This window comes from Diabrotica virgifera, chromosome 1 (assembly GCF_917563875.1).
Source record: "Diabrotica virgifera virgifera chromosome 1, PGI_DIABVI_V3a".
NCBI classification, from domain to species: domain Eukaryota; kingdom Metazoa; phylum Arthropoda; class Insecta; order Coleoptera; family Chrysomelidae; genus Diabrotica; species Diabrotica virgifera.
In genome coordinates this window covers 108013665-108024046 of record NC_065443.1, presented here as the reverse complement: position 1 = coordinate 108024046, position 10382 = coordinate 108013665, and the positions used below count along the sequence as shown (strand labels likewise).

General features: G+C 32.8%; 1 protein-coding gene across 1 annotated transcript in view; it reads right to left on the bottom strand.

Annotated features, from left to right (window-relative positions):
• Positions 1 to 1140: 1140 nt before the first annotated feature.
• Positions 1141 to 10382, bottom strand: part of LOC114335510 (trafficking protein particle complex subunit 12) — an 81574-nt gene continuing 72332 nt past the window's right edge. Inside the window, exon 5 of the mRNA XM_028285757.2 lies at positions 1141 to 5653. Within this exon, the coding sequence (XP_028141558.2) occupies positions 5408 to 5653 (246 nt within the window). The 3' untranslated portion in view covers positions 1141 to 5407. The remainder of the gene's footprint in view (positions 5654 to 10382) is intronic.

Sequence of the window (10382 nt, the reverse complement as noted above, 5' to 3'; positions counted from 1 at the left end):
TTTATATCACTGTTTTACTTAAGACAATACCGACTTCTCAAGAAGCGATTGATTAAGCTTTGTTTACGTTAAATTTAAATTTTCGTAATGCGCATGTGCACATTATTAGCTTCCGCACAGTTATTCGATACTCTCTATTTTACTAAAGCCCAACAACTGGAGCTTTATGTATTCTACAACAGTATTATAAACATTAAACGAAAGAGAAATAACAAAGTTATACATTAATAATACAAAATTTTCAACAATATAATGAAATAAAATTTTGATTGAAGTTCTAGAAGGCAAAAATTTCAAAAAATGGTTCAATATTGAGTACTTACCTTCCCCTGGCATATTCATAACTGCCCCTTTCACAAAAATCACTTAAAATTATTATAATAAAGAAATCGCAAATCGCACAAAAACGTGTATTAAAAACTCACAACTATGTAATCGCAGCCAAATCGTATGTGAAATTTCTTTGGCTAGGTTATTTGGGGAGGGGAGACTGCCAGATGATGTCACATATAACTACCTGCTTTAGGAACAGGAATTGATCCGAAATACTAGTTTTTGAAACTTTCGTTTTGGTCAGCTTTTTGTGTGAAATACCATTCTGTGCGTCGCTTAAAAAATATTGATGAGCAGTACAGTAATAAAAGTATTAAGAAATAAAGAGAAATTTCTCTCAGAGATAGAATAAGGAATGAGGATACGTTAAGAGAAACTGAAGTCCAGGATGTGGTTAGATGCACACGAGCACAACACCGTAAATGGAGAGATCATTTCGATAGAATGGACCCAGGAAGTATCGCGAAATGGGCAAAAACAAATAAGCACAATACAAAAAAATCACTAGGAAGACCCCAAAGACGTGGTATAATAGTTGAACATCAGAAGAGCTGGGATGAAAGAATATAAATAGGACCATGTCCTACAAGAAGATGAAGAAGATATTCATCTATATAACATTCAAGACAGAGAAAAGAAGGAATTTAAAACCAAATTCAATATTTATGGGATCTTTGACATTCTTGTCAAAACTAATTACATATTACAATATAAAATAATTAATGATTAGTCACTGTTGGAATCAGTTTTTCTTGACCAAATTGTCCTTAAATTACTTCCCATTGCATTTCAATGAAAAAAATTAAATTTATATCTCAACTATAATATTTTTTATTAATATTAATAAACGTTATAAATATTTCTTAGTATATTAACTTTAAAAGTCACACCAGCCATTGGGCTATACAATTTGCTTCTTTTTTCCTACTAACTCCGTCTAACGTGATCAATAACAAACTATATAGCCAAAACCATGAATTCAAAACAATTTTTTTAACAATAAAAAAACGATAATTTGCTTTACGTTTATAAATAATATGTCAAAATAGGTAAAACAATTTAACAAGTTTACTAAAATACCATCGATTAAGTTGGTACTAACTTGTAACTTGTCTTATTTTCACGTTTATATTTCAATTGTAAAATTGTCTTTCATAAAACACCTGTCTGACGCATTTTGTGAAAAATTCTAGTCAATAATCAAATATGAATTTTCTGACGTTTTGAATTTATACAATTATTTTTATTAATGTATATTTTAAGAAGTGAAATTAAAACACACACATCAAAAATGCTTAAGAAACACCACTATTATTCCACTTTTTTCAATAAAAACACACGGAGATTGTCAATGTGCAACTATTTCTCCACAGGATCGGTGTGAGGTATGTGGTAGGATTAATGGTCTAAATGTGCATATAACTGCACCTGAACTCTGCGAAGCCTTAAAACATACCCACAACATTTCATTTTTGTAACCAAACTGTAAGGAATAGATAACATGCAGCTGACCTGGACGTCAGACGTCATGGAAATCGTGGACTCAGATTAAGGTGGGCACAACATGAAGTGTGAGAGCAGCTGGCCGACAAGAGAGACTCAGGAATGCACAGGGTGTTCGTCCACATAGTGATCTACAAGTTATTATGTAGGCTGGAATAATTGTTCATCATTGGTTTCATAATGAGGGTTTCGCTTTTGCCGTGGCTAACAAAATCTCCAGATCTTAATCCCATCGAGCATGTACGAGATATGCTTCAGATTGCACAAAATTCATATTAGACAAAGTCTTTAAGACCGTCTTGCCTAGAAATGGATTCCCATTACCTCAAAACGAAATTGATCATTTAATTTTGAGTATGCCAAGCAGAGCTGGGCAATACCGTGGTACAAGTAATAATGCGTAATGTGGACTTTATGGATTTGTGTACAAGTACCCGAATTTTGTACTGTAAGTACATTTTGGGTACTCAGTACCCAGTACCCGAGTACATTTTCAATAAAGTACTCTGTACTCGTACCCGTAGCGTATGGGTAAAATACCCGGTACCCGCGTTTATTATACGAGTACATTTTCCGAGTACTTTTTGCAAGTCTAAACTTGCCGCTGCATGTGGGACAGCAAATTAATAGCAACACGCAAAACGCCGTTTTCAGTATCAGTCCATTCGCAAAGTCAAGCAAATGCCTATTCTCTTATGTCATAATTAATAACCCTTCAAGAAATGCTCTGAAGAACTGATGAAACTTTGAAAAATTAGTTATCTTAAAAGCCAATAAAATTAGTCAGTGAGTGTGAGTGGTGTTATACTGATTACAGTAAAACCTGTGTTACCGGTCACCTGCCAAAATCGGTCACCTGTACTTACGGCCGGTTTGAAAAATTCCGCAAACCAATTATATGTATATTCGCCTATTTATGACCTGCTATTTACGGCCAAATTGAATGTGAATGTTAGCCAAAATAATTTTGTTAAAATAATTTTATCTATTTGTTGATGGAAATTCTCAGTACTATTTATTAGAACCTATTGTAACTACCTAAACAGGAGATTAAATAACCTTAATCGGGTCGGTGGTCACAATAGGTTCTTAAAATCCTATAATAAAATGTCGTAAAACTGTTGTAAAAGAGAAACGTTTGTCACTATTTATAAGTATGATTACAATTCACAAAAGTTGGCCGAAAAATATGGTGTAAAAACTCAAATTATTAATATAATAATTATTATAAGGACATAAAAAAATAAAAGTGGGTTGAAAAATTCTTTAAAAAAGCTTAACATCAATATGTTTTTTCCGTAATATAGTTTTGTTTTATATTAGGATATTAAAGTAGTTTTCGTTTATGTATAGAATTATATTTGCTTTTATTAACAAAATAAACAAAGTTCCAATTATCTTTTATGTATTTCTGGACTACAAAAACTGGAAATACCGGCCACCTTTCTATATCGACCAATAGTTCCTTCATTTTTAGTGGCCGTTACTGACAGGTTTTATTGTATTAATCAATGATCAATTTTTAAAATTCTTATTTTTTTATTTAAGTTGGAGTTGTATGTTATTTTATGTTTTCATGACTCATAAATAAATATGTTTAGAGAGGCAGAGATAATTATTACCTTCTTACCTTTTTTCAGGTTCTATATTCAAATGTACTCGAAATAAGTACCCGACAAATTCGGGTAATTGTACTTTGAGTATTGTACTCTGAGTACTTTTTTTGAGCAATATACTCGGTACTCTGTACTCGTTCCTCAAATATGAAAAGTACCCGGTACTCTGTACCCGAGTACAATTTATCTGTACCCGGCCCAGCTCTGATGCCAAGTAGTGCCAAGGTGTATTTAATGCTGCTGGAAGAAAACTCAGATTATTAAACACATTTGTTGTTAGATTTTTGTTTTACGTTGACTTACAAAAAAATTTCATTAAATTAGTGCAGTTCTTAACTTTTATTTGATTATTTCATCATAGCGAAATCATATTACACTGAAAGTAAGATGAATTCATTGTTGACTAATCAGGTATTATAACGGTATGCCACTTTTTAAAATCCAAGCAAAACTAATGTTTATATAGAAAAAACTTTGTGTTTCTTAAACATTTTTTATGTGTTTATAGTTATTATAATTTGAACAAGAAGTTTGTTCTGCATTACTGAAATTATTTTGCATTGCCATAATACCTGTTCACCATTTCCAGAATTAAGCAAAGCTTGAGAGTCCAATTGTAAAGGTGGTTGCAGACTATGCATGCATTCACGTTTCGTGATTCACGGGCAGTTTACAAATAGTGTGTAGGGTCTTGTTCGTTAAAAATCGATTCGTAAACAACATGATTCGTGTGAGCGGTAAATTCCCGAAAACCAAAGGCTGCGCATCAACAGGAACCGCTGATTGGCCGAAGTTCCGACTATGTTCATAATTAATTCGTCCATTCGCTGAGCGCACTAGTTTGTTCGAGGGTGTATATAGGCTATGTTAATTATTGTGATTATAAAAATAACCACATCATCGTTATTCTCCATATTTTCAGAACAGAAATATGTACATAAAATTTATAAATAATTGTATTCGCTGTGTACAAGTACTTGGAGGAGATACGAGAAACGATCGTGTGCGATTAGCGGAGAAATCTTGTAACTTTCTTAAATAATTCATATTGGCAATTGAAATTGTCATATTGACATATTTCATACCTACTGTCAGTGAAGATTGGGATTTCGCAAATGCTTTGTTATAAATTGTAAACAAAATTTTGTATTTTGTAAACAAAAAATTGTCAATTTAAGTTCTATTCGTTTCCCACTTCTAAGCACAAATTAATACAAAGAGCAGAAGTAAATAACTTTATGTACTTTATGCACTTTAGTCTAAAATGAATCCTAGTTAAACTGTACTTTAGGTTGTCATTATGAAATCGAGCATTAATGTTGCTCCACAATATTGATATGATATGCAATTATTAAAGTGAATTTAATTAATTGTATTTTACTTGTAATACTGCATTTTAATAATTAAGTTTATTTACTACACACAATGTTTACCTTTAAATAACATAACCTCAATCTTACTTTTTCTTCTTATTCTTTTTTGGACTATGACCTTGACAATTATCCAGTAATTAGGACTAATATAATTGGCCAATATAATTAAAAGTGCTACAAATGTTGCTGAGCTATGACACTAGGTGTTGCTCTTCCGAACTTGCACGGTCCCAATATAGGATGCTCGTGCTGAAACTGCGACGAACTTGGATAAATCAGGCATCGCGCATACGAATCGTGAACAAACGCATAGTCTGTATGCTCTATTTGCGAATTACTACGAACTACAATAAACTGGACGAATCACGCATCGACGAATCGCAAATACAAGCATAGTCTGTAGCCCCCTTAACGAGCTAAATGATGACGTAAAACGGATTTAGCAGGAAAAATCTGATACACAACATCAACGTAAATAAAGTGCAATCACACATTGTAAATGCATTCTATATAATATTGCGCGTATGCCATTACTTTAAAACAATCACAGAAAAGACACCGACTAGTGTTAGCGATTTAACATCAACCATACAATTTTTCTAAAATCATGGTCGGAGCGTCAGCTTGGTACCTCGAGATTTGCCGTAAGAGGGCAAATTTTTTCATCCTTCCTTTGGTGGATTCCATATCGTATAAGGTACACAAATTTAAGAGCAAGGACTCGTTTAAGGCATGAACAGGATTCGATGAGAGCGCTGATTCCAGCACTTGAATAGCTTCTTTCAAATGTCCACCGTACAGTAGGCACACACCCATATTGTTTAAAATCTAAAACAAAAAACACGTATATAAAAAACAGTGAGCATGTAAAGGTTGGAATAAATTCATTTTTTCGTGAATGTACGATTTGGAAATAAATCCCGAAACAGGTCGATTTTTAAATTATGATTTTTTGACATATTTATATATCATACTAGTGACGTAATCAGTCTGGGCGTGATGACGTAATCAATGATTTTTTAAATGAGAATAGGGGTAGTGTGCTAGCTCATTTGAAAGGTTATTCAATTCTCTATATAGTAATATAAACATTAATATAATTACTTATACAGAGTGCAAAAAAAGTTTTTTTTTTTAATTAAATTAATTCACACAAAAAGAAGAATGTATGTAATTTATTTAATTCAAAATACATTTTACTGCTATTAGAAAACACAAAAAATGTTTATTTCACAAATAAACATTGCTTTTTGCTTAAATTAAATGTTAAAACTGCCAAGAGGCAGGTGGGTGGCAGCGTTATCATTGAATTCAAACAAAAACAATTATTTGTCAAATAAACATTTTTTTCTGATAACAGTAAAATGTATTTTGAATTAAATAAATTACATACATTATTCTTTTAGTGTCAATTAATTTAATTTAAAAAATAATTTTTTTTGGAACCCTGTATAAACATTATGTTAACCAAAAATGAATAACCATTTTCAATTTCGTTGCAACACGAAACTACAGCCGCCTCATTATTCCAGTTCAATCAGAGAGTGCAGCAAGCACCTCTACCGGTTTCGAAACTTATTAGTCTCTCATCAGGAGGCACATAATATGCTGCTCTCTCTGACCCAACTAGGACAAACCCCGGCGTGCAGTCACGGATTGCAACGAACGAAATGGCAGGGATGCCCTAGCGACAATTGCTAGCAAATAACATAACATAATAACAATAAATAATAGTTTTCAATCTAATAGTACATAAAACAACACCAAAAAATGTTGTTTCACATCCTACCAGACTGAAAACAATAGGAACCTTCTCTGGTAACACTTCAGAGGCTTCTACAATTTGCAAGCCATAACGGATGCTGAGACTAAGGAAGATAAGGGAATTTTACAATTTATAATTCACGTTTCATCTGCTCAGCGCGGTAAAGCTCCAATGAGAATGGTTCCCTTCGTACTCCAATCAGAGTAAACATGTAAATAAAAAATGAATAACCATTTTCATAATTATGTTAATGTTTATATGACTATAATATAGTAATATTCCTTGTGGGATCGGTACTCACCGGTGGGACCGCAGACGTTCGGATACAATTAGCGTCTCTTTGCAAAGACAATGACGTCGACTTTGCAAAGTAACAAGACACTTACTCAACACACACTACACATTACACCTGAGTTAGTGATAAGTTATACAATTACGTGGCTAAAGGTTCTAGTTCTAAACCAAGGCCAGAATCAGAGAGAAAAAAAATATATATATAGTAATATTCTATAATAATTCTCTATATTATAGATAATTGAATAAACTTTCAAATAAGCTAGCACACTACTCCTATTCTCATTTAAAAAATCATCGATTACGTTATTACGCCCATATGGATGACGTCACTAGTATGATAATGCCAAAAAATCACAATTTATAAATAAAAATCGACTTTTTTCGGGATATATTTCCAAAATCGTCCATTCATGAAAAAAATAATGTATTCCAACCTTTACGTGCTTACTGTATATTTTTGATATAAAACATCTAATGCGGTCGGTCAGACCAATAATTGGTTTCCTAATGTATTTTATAATAACCCGTATTTTATTATAAATAAAATGAATAGCATAATCGATTCGAGTCCTATTAAACGCCTTCTTAAATAAATTAAGGCCGGTTTCACCAACAACAAATAAATCAATGAAAGTTATTCGTCGAATAAAATGTATCAGTCGATTATATTTTTATTGTGTTTCAATACAATTTTGATAATTTAAAGTTAAATTGACGAATTTTCTTTGTTATTATAGATATTTAAAGCGAGATTAACTTTTCAATTTATTCGAAGGGTAAATACTTATTTGATAAATAAATAAATAAAAGACTAAGTTTTCAACCTAATAAAAATATTTGTAAAATAAAATATTTTTAAAAGATTTTTAATTGAAAAACTTATTGACCCATTTTCCTGGTGACACCTCCAAGGCTTCTACAATATGCAAGCCAGATGGATGCTGCAGTGAAGACAAAAGGGAAGGAATTCTACACTATGAAATTCACAACCCCCGTCTGCAGCTTGGTAAAGTTCCAACGGAAAATGGACCTAGTTACTCTATACGAGTAATACTAATATAAAATAATAAAAAATATAAAATAAAAATGTATACCATTTTTATTCAGTTGCAATGCGAAGCCAAAACCGTCTTAATTTTTACTTAGATTAGAGAGTGCAGCCAGCACTCTAATCGACGATTTCACCTCTTGTTAGAGGCTCTTCAGAGAATGCATAGGCTGCTTTCTCTAGTCCAGGTAAAAATTTTTCGACATATTAGTCCCCCATTGCAACTGACGTGAAGGTAATAGGTGCGTAGCGGCATCTGCTAAACGTGAAGGTAATAGGCATCTGCCTATTACCTTCACGTCAGTTGCAATGGGGGACTAATATGTCGAAAAATTTTTACCTGGACTAGAGAAAGCAGCCTATGCATTCTCTGAAGAGCCTCTAACAAGAGGTGAAATCGTCGATAAGAGTGCTGGCTGCACTCTCTAATCTAAGTAAAAATTAAGACGGTTTTGGCTTCGCATTGCAACTGAATAAAAATGGTATACATTTTTATTTTGTATTAGTATTACTCCTATAGAGTAACTAGGTCCATTTTCCGTTGAAACTTTACCAAGCTGCAGACGGGGGTTGTGAATTGCATAGTGTACAATTCTTTCCCTTTTGTCTTCACTGCAGCATCCATCTGGCTTGCATATTGTAGAAGCCTTGGAGGTGTCAACAGGAAAATGGGCCAATAAGTTTTTCAATTAAAAATTTTTTAAAAATATTTTATTTTACAAATATTTTTATAAGATTGAAAAACTTAGTCTTTCATTTAGCAGATGCCGCTACGCACCTATTACCTTCACGTCAGTTGCAATGGGGGACTAATATATCGAAAAAATTTTACCTGAACTAGAGAAAGCAGTCTATGCATTCTCTGAAGAGCCTCTAACACGAGGTGAAATCGTCGATAAGAGTGCTGGCTGCACTCTCTAATCTAAGTAAAAATTAAGACGGTTTTGGCTTCGCATTGCAACTGAATAAAAATGGTATACATTTTTATTTTTTTATCAAATAAATAAAATGTTATTTGACGTTAGTGAAGCGTAGATGTGTCGGTTTATTGGTCGAATATCTTTATTCATCGAATAAACTACTATTTGTCGTTGGTGAAACCGGCCATTAAGGCGTTATTTAAGTCACATATAATTATAGTTTGTTTTATTATACATAATTCTCTTGTCCTCTTGTAATTTATAACTGCATTTGTCTGTTTTTATGTTGTACATATAAATCCATTTCTTTAATACACTACAGGTTTGTTCCAATACATAGTTTTTGTACGGTCCAGAAATCGTCACGAAACTGGTACCATTTTTTATGCGCATGTTTATCATTTGAACCGTCCGGTGACGGTAATTTAATTTAAAACCGATCCTAGTGCGCAGGTCAGCCCAACCAGTATTTGCATTTATCCGTGTACTGAAATTATCGTCACGAAACTGTTACTGGACGATCACAATTTTTGTTGAAAAAATCGGAAGGACGATGCGATGAACGATCATCTGTTTGTTGGAACGTATTTTGTTTACTGCCCAGGAGCGTGCTCGTTACATGACGGTTTTTCGTTGTGTTGAAACAAACATTTTCCATCATATGCATTTCTTTTAAGACACTTATTTTTCTGATCAAGATGAAATGGAGATTACATATCCCTGTAACTCCAAAAGAAGTATATATGGAAATAAAAGAAAATATAACGCTGGTACCTATGATTAATGTGATTCCTAATACATTTCCAGTGAAAATAATAACTCTTTGATAAGTGTTGGCGATACAATTTTTTTTATATGCGTGTCCGCGAAAATTATAACTCCCAAAATATTTATAACGAAAAGATTTAGTTCATAATAGATGTCGACGAAAACAATTATTTCCCTTTTTGTTTCTGTTCTGCCGTCGAGAACAATTATTTCTGATACTTTTTAGTAATTATAATTTTCGTGGACCCACAAACAGAAATGATGTTTTTTTGCTAATACTACTCAAAAAATAAATTTTTTCGTTAACACTTTATTAGCGATTATAATTTTCACAATCATACAATCGAAAATAATATTTTTCGCGGCGTTCATTGAAAGTTCTATTCTTAACGGCATTTTTCGGAGTTATACTTTTCGTAGGCGGCGGCGATAAACCCAAAGAAAGCTCCAGGATTTGTTTTGATCACTGGAGAAGTGTTAAAGCAACTACCAAGGAGAGCTATAATACAATTAACATATATTATAAATGCTTCCTTTAGGTTGAGGTATGTACCAAAGATATGGAAGGTGGCAGAAATTATAATGACATTAAAACCAGGAAAACCTCCACAAGAAGCTTCTTCATATAGGCCTATTTCACTGTTGCCTGTCATGTCGAAATTATATGAAAAATTACCCCTGAAGAGACTAAAACCAATTATACAGCAAAATAATCTAATTCCTAATCATCAGTTTGGGTTTAGAGAAAGCCACTAAACG